General features: G+C 41.9%; 1 protein-coding gene across 2 annotated transcripts; it reads left to right on the top strand.

Moving 5' to 3' along the window:
- Window positions 1-6: 6 nt before the first annotated feature.
- CCDC51 (coiled-coil domain containing 51) lies at window positions 7-13,679 on the top strand. Of its 2 annotated transcripts, none has more exons than XM_043976499.1 (4): window positions 7-115; window positions 5,358-5,701; window positions 7,358-7,522; window positions 10,675-13,679. In XM_043976499.1, the coding sequence occupies exons 2-4, from the start codon at window positions 5,393-5,395 to the stop codon at window positions 11,461-11,463; spliced, it is 1,263 nt and encodes a 420-aa protein (XP_043832434.1). In that variant the 5' UTR covers window positions 7-115; window positions 5,358-5,392; the 3' UTR covers window positions 11,464-13,679. The 2 variants fall into 2 exon arrangements, with proteins under 2 accessions (XP_043832434.1, XP_043832435.1); XM_043976500.1 differs by having other exon boundaries at window positions 32-115; window positions 5,508-5,701.
- Window positions 13,680-20,745: the final 7,066 nt, after the last annotated feature.

The following is a 20,745-nucleotide window of genomic DNA, read 5'->3' as shown; positions in this document are numbered from 1 at the left end:
TGGTTTCTCGCTTGGAAATGAAGCCGCTGCTTCCGCGTCGGGGTCAGAGGTCGTAGCCGGCAGGAGACTTGGCTGCTCCGAAGCTGTAGTTGACGGTTCGGTGCCTGCGCGTCAGGTGAGGGGGCGGAAGCGAGTTTGGGGCAGGCAACCCCCAGGGTTCGCGTGGCCCCCAGGAAGGGGAATCGGGCTGGTCTGAGGGGTCAGACCGGGCCCGCTGGGAGGGAGGCTCTCTGTCTGGCCAGCCTGCTGCTAGCGCCCTTGGCCCTGCTCGGAGGCCTGACCTGGGGGAGCTCCCACCCTGGCGGGTCCGGAGGTACCCCAGGCAGGCTCTTGTCCGGTTGTAGTGGAAGAAGCCGCCTAAGGGCCTCAGTGGTCAGGAAACTAGGGAGAGGGCGGGAGGGGCCCTGGAGGGAAGGAGCCTCCCTCGGGCCTTACTCTGGACTTTGTAGAAGGGAGTGGGAGGGGAGGCCGGGGAAGACTTCTTGTGGACAGTGGCGCGGGGGAGGAGGGGAGCGTTTCTCGCCATTCGAATGAGCTTTTTCTTAGGGATTCGGTGCCTGGATCCGGGACTAACCTGTACAAGCTTGGGGACAAGGAGGCCCAGCGTCAATCACTCCTCATCCCTGAACCTGCAGACCCTCTGCTGAGTCCAGCCGGAGGGCCTGACCCTCTTGCATTTTTTCTCTCTTGTATCAAATTCTGTCTTGAACTGTAGTTAAAAGGATCATAGATTTAGAACTGGAAGAGTCCTCGGGGGCTATGTAGTCCTACTCTTATTTTATAGAGGAGGAAACAAGTCTAAAGAGGTTTCAGTGACTTAGAAGATTAGTCATTGTCAGAGGCAGGATTTGAATCTATTTCCTTTGGTTCTGCCTTCTACTTATTAGATATTTTATCTCAGAGCTCCCCAGGAGTAGGCTGGTCTTGGAGTTAGGAAGATGCTTTGACAGACTTGCCTCTGTCACCAGAAGTAAGTTACTTATCGCTGCTCCAAGCAACTTTTCTAAAACTGAGTTGTCTATCAGTGTTCTCTGCCCTATGGAACTGCCCCCTCCCCCCAAGGGTAGGATGTGGAGGGAAGCTCTGGAAGGACAGGTTTCTATTTCTACCCTCCAATACATACTCGATAAAGTTTAAGTACTTACTTCATGCTTAACTACCTGTTAGACATCTCAAACTGGATGTCCTGTTAAACTTTGTGTCCAAAACTAAACTCACTATCTTTTCCCCAGAAACCTTTGCCTCTTCCTAACTTCCCTATTACTGCCGAGAGTATGGCCATCCAGTCACCCATGCTTGAAATTGTCTCACTCCCACTCTGCACATGCAGTCACTTGTCAAGTCTTTTCATTTCTACCTTCATAACATCTCTTGTATATATGCCCTATTATCTGACACTGCACCCACCCTGGCACAGGCTATTATCACCTAAGGCCTGGACTCTTGCAGTAGGAGGCCTGCTGATTGGTCTCCTTGCCTCAAGTATCTTTCCATTCCAGTCCATCCTCCCTTTAGCTGTCAAATCTTCTGTTTGGCTTTTAAAGCCTTTCATAATCTGTTCCCTTCCTACCTTTCCAGTCTCCTTATTTTCCACATACTCTTCAATCCAATGACATTGGCCTCCTAGCTATTCTTATTTTACTTTATTTTATTTTTTTGGTGGGGTAATGAGGGTTAAGTGACTTGACCAGGGTCACACAGCTAGTAAGTGTCAAATGTCTGAGGTCAAATTTGAACTCTGGTCCTCCTGAATCCAGGGCTGGTACTTTATCCATTGCGCCCACCTAGCTGCCCCCCTAGCTATTCTTTTTTTTTTTTTTTTTTTTAGTGAGGCAATTGGGGTTAAGTGACTTGCCCAGGGTCACACAGCTAGTAAGTGTTAAGTGTCTGAGGCCGGATTTGAACTCAGGTACTCCTGGCTCCAGGGCCGGTGCTCTATCCACTACGCCACCTAGCTGCCCCCCTCCTAGCTATTCTTGAACTAGATACTCCATCTCCCCACTCCAAGCATTTTTACTAGCTGCACCCCCATACCTGGAATTCTCATTATTTTCTACTTCCTGGCTTCAAATTTCATCTAAAATCCCACCTTCTGCAAGAAACTTTTCCTAGACCACTTTAATCTTAGTGTCTTCCCTCTCAGACCACCCCAAATTTATCTGATATGTATCTTTGTACATAGTGTCTCCCCCATTAGACTCTGAGCCCCTTGAGGGTGGGGACCTTTTTTTGCCTCTCTTTGTATCCCCAGTGTTTAGCACAGTATATTACATAGTAGGTACTTTAGAATGCTAGTTGACTGACTATAGGGCAGTTCAAGATACAAATAATAAAAAATGACAATTGTTCAATTGTGTCCGACACTTTGTGGCCCCATTTGAAATTTTCTTGGCAAAGATACTAGAGTGGTTTTGCCATTTCCTTCTTCAGTTTATTTTACAAATGAGGAAACTGAGACAAACAGAGTGAAGTGACTTGCCCAGGGTCGTCCAGCTAGTAAATGTCTCGTGAGTCTTCCTCACTCCAGGTCCAGCATTCTATCCACTGCACCACTTAACTTCCCCAAAAGTGACATGGCCTGCATTCAGTGAGCTTACTGGGGGCAAGATATGACTGCATAGACTGGTATGCATATAGGGAAGGACTTGAGGAGGGGAAAGGAAAGATAACAAATTAAGCTAGACTTGATGTAGATGCTTAATAGAGCCATGTTGATTAATAGGAAAATTGGAAGAGGGAAAAACCACTCTTAATTGGGGGAATTAGAGAAGACTTCATGGAGAAATTGACACTTGAATCAAACTTGAGAAGTATTCTGAAAGACAGAGATGAAAGAATTCATTCCAGTCATGTAGAATGGCATGTTTAGGGATTACCTAGTAGTGCATTTGACTGGAACAGAGAACATGAAGAGAAAATGATGTGAAATAAGAGTGGAAAGGTAAGTTGCGGCCAGATTTTATTGGGTCATGCTTGGTTAAGGAGTTTACATTTTATCCTAGAGGCAATAGAGAGTCATTGAACAGAGGAGTAACAAGATGAGATCTGAACTAAGGAGGTGGCATTGTGGTTTTTTTTGTTTTTTTTTAGTGAGGCAATTGGGGTTAAGTGACTTGCCCAGGGTCACACAGCTAGTAAGTGTTAAGTGTCTGAGGCCAGATTTGAACTCAGGTCCTCCTGACTCCAGAGCCGGTGCTCCATCCACTGCACCACCTAGCTGCCCTGGGAGGTGGCATTGTGAATGGAGATAATAGGACAGGGGTGATACTGTGTAGGTTAGTGAACCAGTGAATTTCTTTTAAGCTTGCTCCAAGTACATTCCATGGTCAGTGGACACCTGTGTGGAGCATTAGGCAGGATAAAATTAGTGCCTGATCCATTAGCAGGTCTAGTTGTACTCTGGAGTATTTTTTCCACAGGCTTGTGGCTAGGACAGAGAATATGTCTTAAGGTAGAAATGGGGCTTAGGAAATCAGGATCACTGTCTTTGCAGATAAATGAATAATATTTAGGCATGTGGAAATTAACACCCACATGCACTTCTCAAAAGAGAAAGGATCAAGGAGGACATTTTCAGTGTGTGTGTGTGTGTGTGTGTGTGAATGTGAATCACTGCAATTATTCCACTTTTACCAGTACTGTATTTTCTTTCCTGTCTTTTTGACCCTAGTCTATTATTTTTGGTTGCCACCAGGTGTCACTGTAACAGTCTCTTAGTGATCAGATTTTCTATTTGGACAGTAATTTGGCTAACACAACGCAGAGCAATTCCATCTTTTGGCAGACTTTTAATAGACATGAAAAGACAGGACCAGATAGGTAGGGGTAGAAGAAGGAGCTCTACTTGTTGGATAATGGGGAAGAATCTGTGTTTGAATAGCCCTTAGCTTCTCTCCCTTTGCTTAGAACAAACATCCAAACGACCAAAAAAAAAAAAAAGGAGAGATTAAGGAAAATCAATCTGTTGAGCCTGACTGAGCAGTGACTAAGAGGAGTGGGGGAAGGGAGAGATTAGAGTAGAAGACTGAAATGTGAGATGCAGGAATCAAATAGCTTGGGAGTCCTGTGATTAAGTGAAATTAAGAGGAAAAAATTGGAAAAAGTACAAGAAAAAAATTAATGTGAAGACCTAATTTTCTTCTACAATTAGTCATTGAAGCTTCTTATAGAGTTTCTGAACCCTGGATCAGAGAGACTTCATTGATTTTTTTGAGGTTGGATTCTGATAGAGAAGTAGTTGATGGGGCTTTTTTCAGAAATGAGAACAAATCCTGGATGTTTCCTGAAATCCTGTCTCAGATTTCCCCGGGGGATTTTTTTGCCCCACTCTGCCTGCTGAGCTGTTGTCCCCTCCAGTTTGTCATCTTTTTTATAGGATTTATAGTCTGAGCAGGCCTGGGCATCCTTTTCCTCAGGCACAAGATTCATCCAGCTCATTAACAGAGACTTACCTGTTCTTGGAGAGTAGCCAAAGTTTCTGTAGGAAGGTATAGGCAATGGAAGTGAGGACAGCATACACTATTTGCTGTTTGTGTCCAATTTTTTTTTTTTTTTGGTGAGGCAATTGGGGTTAAGTGACTTGCCCAGGGTCACACAGCTAGTAAGTGTGTAAAGTGTCTGAGGCCGGATCTGAACTCAGGTCCTCCTGAATCCAGGGCTGGCGCTCTATCCACTGCGCCACCTAGCTGCCCCCCTGTTTATATCCAATTAAAGACAGGTTAGTGATAAAAAATGCCTGGATATTTTTTTTTTAATTAAGTGTACCTTTTCTCTTTAGAAGTGAGAAGTTATAGGGTTTATCATATATACTGTCCAAAGTGATCAGTATGTTGGTAAACTTTTTTAAAGTTTTCCCCCTTTAAAAACAGGGGCAACTTGGCCTAATGCCTACTGGGGTGGTCATGGAGTGAGAAAGACTGAGTTGCCTCCAGTTCATGGGCATCTGCCATTTGTGATGGTGGGCAAATCATTTATCTTCTAATTGTCCCAGGCAACTGTGAGTGAGTTGCAGATTGGATAGGTGGAGGGTTTCCATGTTGGTGAAATCATAGGTATGGACCCTCCCCCAAAACAAAACAAAACAAAACAAAACAAAAAACCTAAGAAATGTAAGGAATCTTTCCATTGAGCCAGTTTACTTGAAAGCTCTAAGGTGAATCATTCTTCAAGTAGAGGGAGGAGAATATCCTATAGACTGTCATACCTAAGGAGTGTTCAGTTATTTAAATGGAAAGTTAAATTATTAAACTTATTTAAGTGGAAATATTTTGTTCAGACATGGCTCTTGTCTCAACAGGAGTTTGGTTTTGTGCTTTTTTCTTGGTTCTGAATAGCTTTCTTTTGTGTTCCTTTTCCAGCATCCCTCACTGCCTTGCATGAATTCTCAGGCCTAATGATGGGGCATAGCACCATTTTTGCATTGCAGTATATCATGAGTTCACCCCAGAAATTGGGGCTGAGAAGCCAAAGAGTGAAACTCCTTTTCATGAGGACCTTCTACAACCCAGGTCCCATCCAGCCCAAGAGGAAAACTTCAGCAAAAACTGCCATCCGACTATATCACAGACTCACTGAAATGGGTCGAGCCCTGGGGCAGAATTTCCAACAGAGAATATCTTCTGTGGCCAAATCTTGGTGGGACAGTTATGAAGAGTTCGTTGGGATAAATGAAGTTCGAGAGGCCCAGGGGAATGTGACTGAGGTAAATACTACATCTGGTATATAGATGAGAATCTAGAGCTCATCACTTTTTATAGTAGGTCCTGCTATGATGTGTTATTTCTGGCTAACATAGTCCCCAGCAATGTTGTTTAAACTCTAGCTTCTTAAACTGTGGGTTGAGACCCTATATGGTATTGCATAACTGAATGTTGAGGGGGCTCAAAATTTGGCAACAGTAAAAGGTTATGTGTACCTATATAGGTACCCAAGGTAGGGTAAAATCTTGAGCTAAAAGGGGTCACAGGTGGAAAAAGTTTAAGAAGCCTTGTTTTAAAGCATATCCAGCCTTTTCTTTCCTTGTTATCAGGCTTCAAATCTTTAGTGCCACTGGGTTGGAGATAGTGCATGTGGCTTTAGTATTTTGCCTAACCAAACCACTGGTCATTGACCTTTTGACCAGTTAGGTCCAATAGCTAATTCCTCTGCTGGATATGAATTGATGGTGTTTGTTTACATCTATAATGATTTTATAGCAGTATAGTTAAGAGCATTTGTGAAGGAAATAATTGAAAAACATTCCCTATACACGTTGTCCCCAAAATCTTAGCACCAGTTAAGCTTTAAGAGCTTAAAACTACTGACAAAAGTCACATCCATAGGGGCAGCTAAGTGGCACAGTGGATAGAGCACTGGCCCTGGAGTCAGGAGGACTTGAGTTCAAATCCAGTCTCAGACACAACACTTACTAGCTGTGTGACCTTGGGCAAGTCATTTAACCCCAATTGACTCAAACACCCCCCCCCCCCCAAAAAAAAAAAAAGTCACATCCATCATAGCTTCAATGTAATCACATTTTGGCTCTTTCCACAATAGCAGTGAGAATAGTTTATTTACAAAAACACTAGAGTTTATGATACTTTCTATAAAGACGGAGAATTGGGTAAATATTCTGCTTTTTATTGTATATCATGTGTACATATGTGTGTACACACACCACATCACTTTTTTCTTTAAATCTCATTTAAAATTTGTTACTTAGTTACTAGAAACTTGAATAGAAAGCTTCCTTTCCTCTGTTTGAATGGAGAAACAAGAATGAAGAAAGGGGACAGAGTAGAGGAGATGGCAGATCCAAGGATAGACTCTGAGCCCTAGGTTCCCTCTTTTGTGGAAATATGCTATCATAACATTGACAATATAGTACACAGAGTGCTGAGCCTGGAGTCAGGAAGACCGGAGTTCAAATCCAGCCTCAGACACTCACTACTGTGTGACTATGGGCAAGTCACTTAACTTTTGTCTGCCTCAGTTTCCTCTTCTATAAAATGGAGATCATAACAGTACCTATCTTACAGAGTTGTGAGGAGCAAATAAGATAGTATTTGTAAAGCATTTAGCATAGTGCCTGACATGCAGTAAACACTTAATAATTGATTATTTCATTTTCTTATTCCCTTCCCTTATAGCAGTGTTGGAAAAACAGTTATGTTTGAAATGTTGTCCCTTTCACATCTCTGTATTCTACAAGAATTTTTTTTAAAAATAGAAGGAAAGTAGAATTACACTAGGGCAACCAGAGTGCCTATGTGTACCACCCGTGTGTAATTGTCCTCCCTCATTCCCAGAACTTAATTTATTTTAGAAAAGTAGTTCACCCTGAAAAGGAGGACAGGCTTCACTTCTGTTTTCCTTTCAGGCAGAGAAAGAGTTCATGGTGGCTCGAGGAATTGTCCGAAAGGCTAGAGATGACCTGGAAACTCACCAAGCCAGACTCAAAGAGATTCGGGATCGTTTGGATCGAGTTTCCCGGGAAGATACCCAGTACTTGGAACTTGCAACTCTGGAACACAGATTGTTGCAGGTAGGATAAATTTGGAGGCAGCAGGGTAGCTGGAGCTACTGAGATGATACCTCTATACCAACAGAGGTACAGTCTGGAGCTTCCTTTTAGGGATATAAGTCCAGATCCCCTAACAAGTCCCTGTTATTGGTATACTCAGGAAAAGTGGTAGATGTGTTTACCTCTGTAGATAAATTAGGTTTGAATGATTAAACTTTACAAAAGCAATTTATTTTGTGACTTGGTCATTAATGTCTTCAAAGAGCATTGATAGAACTTAGGGAAAAACAGGAAAGGAATCAGCATAATAGTAAGTGCTCTATTAGTATCCTCTTGTCATTCATTAATATATTAAGATTAATATAATAACATTGATGGGTGGCTTTGAACACTTCCTTATTAACCAGTTGAATTCAAATATTATTTGCTCTCTTCTACTGGCTTATTGCCAAAAACATAACTTAGTTTCATCTATCCAAAAAAAATACCAAACAACCAGCCCTTGTCTTGATCAACTGCTCAAGCTATATTACTCTTATACTTGCAGTTTGTACTTGTTTGCTATCTATCTCTGCAGTCTGACTTGTATCTCTATTGCCCTCTCTAAGATTTAGTCCTCATCCTCCTTGACCTTTCTGTAGCATTTGAGACTACCAGCCATCCTCTCTTGTCTTTCCTTGTCTTCCATGATACTGTTTTTTCCTGTTTTTCCTCTTATCCATCTGACCTCTCTGTTTCGATCTTTCCTGGTTCATTATTTTCCTATGGGTTGTTCCACAACCTTGACCCTTTTATGTTTTTTCTTTTCCTTAGCAATCTCCTCTACTTCTAAGGCTTCTATTGCCATCTTTCTTCAGGTAACTCCCAAATCTATAGATCAATCTCAGTCTTTCACTGAAACTCCGATCTTCTCTCTAGCTGCCTGCTAGTGAAGTACATCTATGTACTGCTGACACCTCAAATTCAAGGTGGTCACAACTAAACTCATCATTTTCCCCTAAAACTTATCCCTGTCTTCTAACTTTCTCATTTTTTTTTTTGGTGGTACAGCCATTCTTGTAGTCTCTCCTATTCCAAATCTCAGGGTCATCTTTGACTCTTCTCTTTTTCTCACTTCCCACATTCAGTCATTTGCTAAGTCCTGCCATTTTTTCCTTAGACAGTATTCATACCTGTCCTGGCTTCTCTACCCACATTGCCACTATCCTAGTTCAGGCCTTCGTTTCATGTGAGTATGGATAGTTGTAGTAGCCTGACTGTTGTATTTCAAGGCTTAATCCTCACAGATCTATCACCCAGCTGCTCAACTCACATTCCTAATGCATTGATCTGGCCATCTTCCTAAAGGTCCCTGCTGCCCAGAGGATAAAAGATAGATTGCTTGCTTTACCCTGCTATGGAAGGCCCTCCATTATACAGCTCCATGTTGTCTTTTCAGCCTTATTTCATATAATGCCATTCATGCATTTTATTTTCTATTCAGACTATTGAGTGGCCCATTTATAAACTGAGGAAGGGAGGGCCTCTCAAATCCTTATAGCTCTGATCCTGATCCTGAACCTGATTTTCTCACCTCTATGTATTTGTAAAGACCATCTCTCATTCTTGGCATGTATTCAATCCTTCTTTCTGACTTCCTTTTTTTTTTCATACAAATATTTTATTATTTTCCAGTTACATGTAGAGATAGTTTTCAACATTTGTGTTTTTTGGTTTTTTTTTTTTTTTAGTAAGGCAATTGGGGTTAAGTGACTTGCCCAGGGTCACACAGCTAGTAAGTGTTATGTGTCTGAGGCCGGATTTGAACTCAGATACTCCTGACTCCAGGGTCGGTGCTCTATTCACTGAGCCACCTAGCTGCCCCTCAACATTTGTTTTTATAAGATTTCTAGTTTCACATTTTTCTCAGGGCAGCTAGGTGGTTCAATGGATAGAGCACTGGCCCTGGATTCAGGAGGACCTGAGTTCAAATCTAGCCTTAGACACTTGATACTTACTAGCTGTGTGACCCTGGGCAAGTCACTTAACCCCAATTGCCTTACCAAAAAAAAATTTTCTCCTCTGCCTCCCCCCCCCCCAGACAGCAAGTAATCTGATATAGGTTATATGTGTACAATCACATTAAACATATTTCTGTATTAGTCGTGCTGTGAAAGAAGAATCAGAGCAAAAAGGAAAAATCTCAAAAAAGAAAAACAACCAAAAACAATAGAAGTAGTATGGTTCGATCTGCATCTAGATACCACAGTTCTTTTTTTTTTTTTTTTTGATTTGGAGATTTTTCCATCATGAGTCCTTTGGAACTATCTTGGACCATTATATTGCTGAGAAGAATCAAGTCTATCACAGTTGATCAACACACAATGTGGATGATACTGTGTACAATGTTCTCCTGGTTCTGCTCATCTCACTCATCATCAGTTCATGCAAGTCCTTCCAGGTTTCTCTGTACTCCTCCTGCTCATCGTTTCTTACAGCACAATAGAATTCCATTACATTTATGTACCACAGCTTGTTCAGCCATTCCCCAATTGATGGGCACCCCCTCAACTTCCAATTCCTTGCCACCACAAAAAGAACAGCTATAAATATTTTTGTACATGTGGGTCCTTTTCCCTTTTTTATGATTTCTTTGGGAAAAAGACCTAATAGTGGTATTGCTGGGTCAAAGGGTATGCACAGCTTTATAGCTCTTGGGCATAGTTCCAAATTGCTCTCCAGAATGGTTGGATCAGTTCTGGTTTCCTTTTGAAATCTTTTTCTTTCAAAATTAACTCAGGTGCCACTTCCTGGATGAAACCTTCCCAGATCCTCTTCCCACTGAAAGTCCATTACTCCTCAAGTTTTCCCACAGCACCAAGGCTTGTGCCTTTGCCTTTATGACATAAATTTGGGGAGGGCAAGAGTTGTGTTATTTTTTCATTTTTGTATTCTTGATGCCTCCTGTACTAGCTTGACCATAGTAGATGTTTCACAGATTTTTGATGAGGTCATTTTCATCTCCCAACTTAGTCCTTCACGGTTCATGCTCAGGGCATGTGTCCTTCCCACCCCCTGCCCTTTTTTGTCCTTGACAGAGGGGTGAGGGACAAAGTTCTATATTCATAACCTACTTCTCTGGGTTTCCATTGACATAAACTTTATAGCTTTATTTCCATCTGTTGTTTCTGCAGGAAGAAAAGAGGCTCCGAATAGCCTACGTTAATGCAGAAGAGTCAGAACGAGAGAAATTTTCTCTCTTTTCTGCTGCGGTGCGGGAGAGCCATGAGAAAGAGCGAACAAGAACTGAAAAAACAAAAAACTGGTCAATCATCGGTTCTGTTCTAGGGGCTGTGATAGGTGTTGCTGGCTCCACCTATGTGAATCGTGTACGATTGCAGGAACTGAAGACATTGCTTCTAGAAGCCCAGGCTGGACCTATGAGTCTGCAGGAGGCCATCAAAGAGCAGGCTTCCAGCCACAGCATGCAGAACAAGGATCTCAGTGACGTCATCGAAGAACTTAGGAGCTTAGTGCACACTGGAATGAGGGTGTCTTCTGGAGCTCAGGAAGATGCCGCTTCTATTGGAGAAGGTCTCATGTCTCATAAAGATACATACTTACTTTCAGCCTCTTTGAAAGAACAGCTCAGCCACTCTCAGCAGGTCCGTTCACGTCTGGAGAGTTTACAAGAGCAGCTTACTGACCTGGACAAAAAATTCAGTCAAATGGTTGCTGAGGTTCAGCTTGTAAAGGCTACAGCCCGTTCTCAGCTTTTAGAACAAGCAGACCAAGCTTTGCTAGACTCTCCACTGGACAGCAGGCAGTCCCTGGTTGCCCAGGGCATGATTCTAGAACTGTCAGATATGGAGCAGAGGTTGGAGGCCCAAGTCAACAGGAATTCTGTCTACAGCACTGTGTTAACCTGTACCATGTTTGCTGCTACGCTGCCAGTGCTGTACATTCTCTTCAGAGCCAACTAGCTGTCTCTGGAGGAAGCTCTGATGAGCTGTTGCATTTGGTAATGAGCTGGCAGGCGCCTTACTGCTATGTCCATCTAAGTCACTTGGAGGTTTCCCATGGTGAAGCCACCCAGAACCTGCTGAGCCTGGCTCCTGAAAGGGGAGAGAGATAGGCAACAAGATTTTCTTTCTCACATGCAGATTTACCCTTTTAAAATTCCAGCTCACATATTCCACTCATTTATGGGCTTTGCACTTAGAGGACGTGTCTACAGATGGGAAAGGATTACGTTTGGGATTATGTCATTGAAAACAATTTTAAAACTTCAAATTAGGATAATGGCTGAAATTTACATGACGTTTTGCAGTTTACACAGCACTTTATATAAGTTATCAATTGATCCTCACAACAAGGTAATGCAGTAAGGAAAAGCTAAGCCAATTTGGTCGAAGAGATTGAGAAAGCAGTTTGGCAGTATGGATTTAGAACCATGAAGTTCTATTAACTTTACAATTTACCTTCATAGTCCCTGTGTTCTCTCTAGGTTCTCCCCAGTGTTCCCTCCTGTTGTCTGCATTTTGTGTCATTTTTAGTATCATGTCACTTTGTGTTGGGAATAATTATTTTTGATGCTTCATCTGTCTACTTTTCTTACCTTGATTTTCATATTCCTAACTTAACTTGTATTTCTCAGACCTTCTTGTGCCTAAAGTGTTTATGGGGTGTCTAGTCATTAGAACCTGGGAGTCAAGGTTCCTGTGTGCTTGCCTGCTGGCTGACAGTGGAATCCGCTTCTCCTTATGATTTTGTGGGAAGAGCTCCCCTTGCCTTTTTTTCTTTCATTCTTTTTTTTTTTCCTTTTAACCTTTTCACTTTATCCCCCCCCCCACCCCCCATGAAGAATCATTAATATCTGATACTTGAAACAGGGGGAATTGGGGGTGGGAGAAGTAGGGTGGGTATGATAGGAAAGTGTGAAGCCACTGAGTTTAGGTGATAATGGATTGTGTTGAATTGGCAGCACCAAGAAAGGAGCTTGCTAAACAAACAGATCTCTGCCTGTAGGGAAATAGGATTTGGAGACTACCAAAGGGTGTGTATACCTTCCCTCTTTACAGCCTGGAGATGTTCTCTGAGAGTATCTCATTTTGCCTAAAGCAAGATGGGAGGAGAGCTGGCAACGTGTACCTCATTGATTGTATGAACTGAAAAGCAGGAGCTGGGTGGGGTGAATTCCAGAAGTGGAAGTCACCTTGCTAGTCAGTTAGGGTGGGGGTGGAGTGGGGGGGAAGGCAGAGCGGATGGTGGCAGATTCACTTCTGAGCAAACCCTACCTCCACATGCCTGCTCCAGTACAGGAGGGATGCCTGCTATTCTTGCAACCCTTCCTGCTCTATCAAGCCTCAGATGGTGGGCTTGCTCTGTAGGCATGTCCTTTGTGTTGCTGGGTTAGAACTCATAGTTGAATAAAAGATATGACTAATATGGCCATTTAAAATTATTATCAACATTAGTTTTTATTTGGAGTTGTTTTGGGGAAGCTATATTGTCTATTGTGTGGAAGCAAAATGGAAGGATAGCACCATCGGTGGCTCACTACAGTTTTATACACATTGTAGTTGTGTATAAGTGGAACTGGAACTGGAACTGGAACCTGAGAATATTCCTCCCAGCAGAATATCTTAGCTCTTGGATATGTTCTCTCTTTACAGTGGACCCCACCCTGACACTAACCATACCCTTCCCCTAGGGAATGTACGGCTTTCTAAAGGGCTAAAGACACATTAAATTCAACATACATTTAAGTAGTACCTCCTTGGGCAGCTAGGTGGCGCAGTGGATAAAGCACCAGCCCTGGATTCAGGAGTACCTGAGTTCAAATGCGACCTCAGACACTTGATACTTACTAGTTGTGTGACCCTGAGCAAGTCACTTAACGCCCATTGCCCTGTTTAAAAAAAAAAAAAGTACCTCTTCTATACAATGTAGTATGTTAGGCACTGAAGATGTAATGAAATAAGAGTTCCTGCAGAACTTTATCATAGAATGTCAGAGGAAGAAGATTTAGATGTCTTGTAGCCCTATATACCTGAACGTAAATACCTTCTCCAAAAGAGACCTTCACAACACTCCTGAGTACTACCTGAACGAGATTAAAATGTAATTGGGAAATATTTAACAAAATAGAAATACAATAGAACATTACTTTTTTTTTGTTTGTTTTTTTGTTTTTTGTTTTTTGTTTTGTGGGGCAATGAGGGATAAGTGACTTGCTCAGCGTCACACAGCTAGTAAGTGTCAAGTGACTGGGGCTGGATTTGAACTCAGGTCCTCCTGAATTCAGGGCCTGTGCTTTATCCACTGTGCCACCTAGCTGCCCCAAAACTTTACATTTTAAAACAGTCAAAATATGCTCACGCAGCTAGGTGGCACAGTGGATAAAGCACAGGCCCTGAATTCAGGAGGACCTGAGTTCAAATCCAGCCCCAGTCACTTGACACTTACTAGCTGTGTGACGCTGAGCAAGTCACTTATCCCTCATTGCCCCACAAAAAAAAAAAAAAACCACAACAAAATGTGCTCGCAGGTATCTTTATGTATGGATTGGTGGCCCCTATTTCTTTTTGAGTTTGACATCACTATTCTATAATATCCCTGACAAATGGTCAATCCAGCCTGTATTTGAACATAATTTAAATAATTAATTTGAAGGTAATTCCATTTTTGGACAACTTAATTGTCAAATTTTCACTAATCTTGACCCTATTCCCCTTGCTGTGTGGGACAAAGTTAAGGAAGTCTTACACATGATAGGCCTTCAAATACCCGAAGATGACTTATTTTCAACTAAATGTGCCTGGTTTGAGATCAACCTTTAATAGAAAGCTCTCTAGTTCTTTCACCATCTTGGTCTCACTCTGGCTTGAAAATGTCTTTCCTAAAATGTGGCATCCAGAACTAATTATAGTCCCAATGCAGTCTACTCAGAGCATTCTATAACCTTTCATTCTGGAAAGTGTGTTTCTATTACTGTGTTCCTTGGGTTGCATTAGCTTTTGGGGGAGCCATGTCTCACTGATACAGTGATCTTATAATACACTAATCTCACACATGTTTTTCATATAAACTTCATGACTTTTCTAATCAACTACTTATGTAGTTGATTTTTTAACCCAAGTACATGATTTCACATTTCTCTCATTAAATTTCCTATTATTAGGTCCGGCACATCATTCTGGCTCCCATGAGGGATCCAGAGGATCACTTTGGATCCTGATCCAGTTATCCAAAATGTTATTCCAGCTTCATATCATAAGCGAACTTGATAAGCATGCCTTCATCCAAGTCACTGATAAAAATGCTGAATAGAACAAGGTCAAGGGGATGGCTTAAGTCTAGTAGAGATAAGAACGCAGGTGATTACAGTGGAATGTTAATTGCATGAGAGAAGTACAACTCTGAGCATTCATGGAAGGGAGACATCATTTATGGCTGTGAGCATAAAGAAAGGCTCCGTAAAGGAGCTGGCATTTGAGCTGGGCTCTAAACCACAATTAAGATTTTGATCAGGTGGGCATGGAAAGGCTATTCTGAGAACAAGGAACTAAGTTAAGGAAAGTCACAAAGGTGGGGGAGTTTAGAACATGTTTGAGGAATCTCTGATTTGTTTAGGAATACACAAGGGGCAAGTAATGTGAAATGAAACTGAACAGGTTAGGAATAGATGACCACCTTGAATACCAAGCTAAGGCATCTAGACTATTCAAGCAATGGGAAATCATTAAAAGATTTTTGAAGAGCTGGGAATTGGGGTTGGGGAGCAGTGATAGCTGTATCTTTGGAAGATCCATCCCCATAACACTATGAGTTGCAAGAACAGGTAAGTAGATGAGAAACAGGAGAGAAATCTTCAATAGAGGGATCGGGGTGGTATCTTTGTGGGCTGGTTTCCCTAGCTTCTCCCCAACCTGTTGCCCTGAGATCTTTTGCTATTGTGCTTCTATTCACTTCAATAATAGCTACAGTCCTTTATTACCACTGAACACTGGACTGGACCCAGCCCAGGACTAGAGACTCATGACCTCTTTGCATCAGGCCTTCAGGACCTTGAGTGAGTAGAGTCCAATCTCTCTTCCCTAGTTTCCTAGTGCTAGGAAAAAAATTTATTCTGCTTTCTGCCATCACAAGAGTCTTAAGGGTATGAGCCCCAGTCAAAAAACAGATTTCCATCTTAATCCCAGAAATAAAGCACTGCTAGTTGTCCAATGGAAAATGACCTTTTCTGTCACTCCCTGTTTTCTTAATCCCATGCATCTCGGTCCTATCCTTTACTACTGTGCCTTGTGGTGCCCTTGTTCCATTGTTAACAAACTTCCCTTCATGAAACACTCATGAAGACCTGGTTTCCCCTTGAAGGCATCCTCTAGCACCTTCTTTTGTGCTTTCTGACATAATGAACTAAGAGGAGGAGCAGATTCCTTGCCTCCCACTGCCACTTCCAAACACCCTCTCGGCCACCATCATTTAGCCTCTACTTTGAGGTTTTCACCATCCAGAAGTAACACCATACCAGATCCTGGCTATGTATGGCCTCCCAGGTCATTCTCCCTGCTCAGTCTTCATCTTAGCCCCTGCCATTCTACTGACTTGATGTCACCTCAAGAATACTGGTCTCCAAGTTGTTAAATGAGTTCTGTAAGTAAAGGTATTCCTTTACTCGATCTCTGCTACATATAGGTATGATCATACCCTTCAGCTCCACATCATTTAAATGTTCTGCAAATGTGATCCTTTCCCCCATCCTTAAACCTTCACTTGATCCTATTATCTCCTCAAGCTATCACCCTGTATCTCTCCTCATTTTCATAACAGAATTAGAAAAACCCATCTATACTTATTCTTTCTATTTCCTGCCCTCTCACTTCTCATTCTCAGATATTTTGGCTTCTGGCTTTATCACCTGAAACTTCTCTCTCCAGGAGAAGATGGGCAAGAATATCAGATGGTGCCACATCAAATATCCTGTCCTCTGTCTTCATTCCTCTTCATCTCTACAGCATCTGGTATTCTTGAACACTTCCTCCTGATACTCTCTCCTCTTTGCGTTTTGTGATCCTGATCTTTACTGATTCTCTCCCTACTTGTCTGACTACTCTCAATGTCCTTTGCTGGATAATCATCTGCAATTTGCCTTGGTGTATTTATGTACCCTGGGCTTTCCTCTCTGCTTTCTTGGTGACCTCATCAGCTCCTATATGTTAGCATCTCTATGCAAATAGAACTTTAGGCCCATATCACCAATAGTCTATTGTACATCTTTTTTTTTTTTTTTTAGTGAGGCAATTGGGATTAAGTGACTTGCCCAGGGTCACACAGCTAGTAAGTGTTAAGTGTCTAAGGCCGGATTTGAACTCAGGTACTCCTGACTCCAGGGCCGGTGCTCTATCCGCTGCGCCACCTAGCTGCCCCTTTCCTATATCTTTTGAGAGTACCATCATCCTTTCTGGTTACTTTCTGACTCTTCATTTTCCCTTACCTCTCATATTCAATCCATTGCCTAGTCTCCCCCACCCCCACCCCCCAAGTCAGGGCAATAAGGGTTAAGTGACTTGCCCAGGGTCACACAGCTAGTAAGTGTGTCAAGTGTCTGAGGCTGGATTTGAACTCAGGTCCTCCTGAATCCAGGGCTGGTGCTTTATCCACTGTTGCACCTAGCTGCCCCCCTTTGCCTAGTCTTTTTCATTCTATTTACAAAGCATTTTTGTACCCTCTATTCATATATGACCAGTGCCTTAGTTCAAGCCCTCATCATTTTCTTGCCTGGACTATTGCAACTGTGTCTTAATTGGTCTCCCTGCCTTGTCTCTCCCCTGTCTGATTCATCTTCCACACACCTAACAAATTGATGATCCTAAAGTACAGGTCTGACCATGTCACTCTTAGCTCTAGGGTAAAATACAATCTCCTTTGTTGAGGATTTAGTTATTCACAATCTGGCTCCTGCCAATTTTTCAAGGTTAGTCGTATATTACACCACCCATGGACTTGACAGTCCAGCATGGAATACTTCATATTCCCCCTGTTGGGTGGTCCACGTCCTTCTCACTTGCTCTGGCCTGGAATGCTTTCCCTCCTCAGATTCCACAAAGGATTCCTAGCTTCTTTAGTGTTTCAAATCTAATGCCATCTCCTACACATGGTCGGTCTGTCCTCATCTACCCAAGTGACTAGTGCCCTCCCCACAGGGAAATTGCTTTGTTTATATTTTGTATTTCCTAATATGTTGTCATGTTGCTCCCCCTTGGGAATTTATTGGGGGCTGGGACAAGTTCGTTTGTATTTCTATATGCATTGTAGCATAATGGCTGATACATGTTAGGTGCTGTTGATAAGAATGTGTACTTGTATCTCTGATGCCCATGTTTTATTTATTATTGTACGTGTGACTCAATCTTTCTACCAGACTATAAGGTACTGGAGGGAAAGAAGCTTATCTTGTGTATCTTAATAAATCTTCTTTGTTTATCTTAATGTTTCTCTTATGCCCAGCATAGTGCATTGTAAATAGCAAGCACTGAATGATTGTTCAATAAATTGTAGGGGGAAGAGACCAGAGGCAGGAAAACTGGAAGTCATTGTAATAGTTCATGTGAGAGGTAATGAGGCCCAGAATAGGGGTGGGAATGGAAATGAGGGAATAACTTGAGAGAGAATACAAAGGTAGGTATAAAATTGGTAGGATTTGGCGACTGGTTGATTAGGTATGGGACTCCTGGGAGAAGTCAAAAGATGATTTCATCCAGCCCAGGTAACTGGGAGAACAGTGGGGAGTATTTGGAAGTCAGGAGGAAAAGCAAGTTTTCAAGGAAACAGAATGCATTTGGTTTTGGACAAGTATTCACTTTATGTACTAGGTGTATAACAGGTACCTGAGGCTCTGCTGGGGATGCATTATTTACATAATCAAAGCCAGCATCTTTAGAGAACTGAAACATTAACAAAGGGCTTTATAAACACCGTTTGACCTTCACAACTTTGTTATGTAGGTAATCATAGGTATCATCCCCAATTTGCAGATGAATAAACTGAAGCACAAAGGGGTTAAGTGACTTGTCCAGGGTTACACATCAAGCAAGCATTAGACAGGGGCAGCTTTTGATCCCACATCTTCCACACTTCAAATATAGTACTCTAGTAGGTCAAACTCAGATAGAAACAGATTAGAAAACTGCCAATTAGCATCATGTTTTATTGTATTTTTATCTATTTTATTAGACATTTCCCAATTACATTTTAATCTGGTTGCAATTTTGTGGGCTGCATGCCAGGGCTGCAAGTTTGATGTCTCTGCTGTATATCATGCTGCCTCATATATGACATCATCCCTTAACTGTAGGAGTTTACAATCCAGATTAGAAGCTAGGTACACAAATAATTATAATACTAGATACTACATAAGTGGTATAAATGAATGAAAAAAAGCATTTATTAAGTGCTTATTATGTGTAAAGTTAAACTTCAGTGCTGAGAATATTGTTAATTACTAATAGAACTAATAAAATAATGATAATTATTAATAGTAACTAACATTTATATTATACTTACTATGTGCCAGATGTTGTGCTAAGCACTTTACAATTATTATCTTATTTGATCCTTGTGATAACCCTGGGAGGTGGGTACTATTATATTATTCCCATTTTACAGATGAGGAAACTGAGGCACACAAAGGTTGTGACACAGCTAGTTAGTATCTGAGGCTAGATTTGAACTCAAGTCTTTCTGACTCCAGGCCTGACACTATCCACTGCACCATAATAAAAATTGAGACAGGGCCTGTCCTATAGGTACTCATATTTTAATTAGGGAGAGACAACAAATAAAAGTTCAGTTGCAGGGCAGATGCCAAAACCCAGGGATCCTTAGGTTACATAAGTAGAGAGTACCAGGACACTTGAAGGCATTAAGAAGGAGTGGGCAGTAAGGCCTGGTGGTCCTGAGTCACCAGAAGGAGTAGAGTTGTTAATTCCTATTTCATCCAAGCTATTGTGAGCTTGTTCTTTATAAGTACTGTAGACCACAAGTGATGGAGGGATTCAAATAAGAAAGAGATTGATTGTTTCTGGCTTGGGGATCAGTGAAGGCCTCATAAAATGGAGAGGGTACTTCAAGAATGGGTAGAATTTTGGTAGCTAGAGATAGTGGGTGAGTGTTCCAAGTAGGAGAAACAATAAAAAGAAAGGCAAAGAGAAAAATTAAGGCATGTTTTGGGGGGATGGTGACCCGACCAATATCGCTAGATTAGCTACAATTAGAAAGGGAGATTGGGCAGCCAAATGGTGGAGGGCCTTGAACAATCTTGTAGTCAATGGGACAATAGGTTTTTGAGCATTGAAGTGAGTCCCCCAAATCTTTTAGGGAGATTAATCTGGTGCTAGGGGCATATTGGAGGGAATATAGGAGGCAGAGCCAGGTAGATATTGTAGTGATCCAGAGAGATATCTGATAAGGGAAAACTGACAGGGAATTAATAATTGATTAGATGTGAGGAACAAGTTAAGGCAGGAGACTCTTCCTCCCCAGGGTTATGTCACTTTTCCGTAAAAACAAATGAAACTAACCTCAAAATTCCCCAAGCTGCTTGTTCATAATCTGGGAGCCCCACATATTGGTCCCCTATTGTTCAGAGTCCCTTCCAAGAGAGTGAGCTCATTTGGATCCTTCCCAAGCTCCAGGCTTTGAAATTCTCCTGAACAGACTTTAAGATGCCCATGCATGGCAGCGGAAGAGAGGTGTTGTTCAGTCTTGCTCTTTCAAGCTTTCTAGAAGAAGAATCTAGTTCAGAGGCAAAGACACATTCAGTGGTTTGGTCCTGGCTCATTCTCTAGCCTGTAGCCCTGAAATTCATGGGGTTTCACTCAAAGTGATCTCCTAGGTAGGAGAAAGAAGGGAGGAGGAGGAGGGAGAGTTTGGGGGTGCTGGTAGGAAGGATTTAATATGTTAACTGGGTGGTGGACAGATAAAAGGTGGTGCCTCAATTAATAGAAATATTTGTTAAGATATGTTTAATGTGATTGTGCATATAGAACCTATATTGGATTGCTTGCTGTCTTGGGGAGGGGGGCAGGGAAGGGAGGGAGGCAGAAAAATTTGGAACTAGAAATCTTGTAAAAATTATTGTTGAAAACTACCTCTACATGTAACTAGAAAAATAACAAAATACTTTTATGATTTTTTTAAAAGGGAAAAAAAGAAATACTTGTTAAGTTTGAGGTTGTTAAAGTAAGCTCTGGGGGAAAGGA

This window comes from Dromiciops gliroides, chromosome 1 (genome assembly GCF_019393635.1).
Source record: "Dromiciops gliroides isolate mDroGli1 chromosome 1, mDroGli1.pri, whole genome shotgun sequence".
NCBI lineage: Eukaryota > Metazoa > Chordata > Mammalia > Microbiotheria > Microbiotheriidae > Dromiciops > Dromiciops gliroides.
The sequence above is the reverse complement of the archived record's forward strand: the minus strand, read 5'-3'. Positions and strand labels throughout refer to the sequence as shown.

Bases quoted from the DNA above. Each gene is read 5' to 3' on its own strand.
- CCDC51 (XM_043976499.1), top strand. From the start codon at position 5,393: ATGATGGGGCATAGCACCATTTTTGCATTGCAGTATATCATGAGTTCA. The intron at 5,702-7,357 runs GTAAATACTACA...TTTTCCTTTCAG, and splicing joins CCCAGGGGAATGTGACTGAG to GCAGAGAAAGAGTTCATGGT. The intron at 7,523-10,674 runs GTAGGATAAATT...TTGTTTCTGCAG, and splicing joins TGGAACACAGATTGTTGCAG to GAAGAAAAGAGGCTCCGAAT.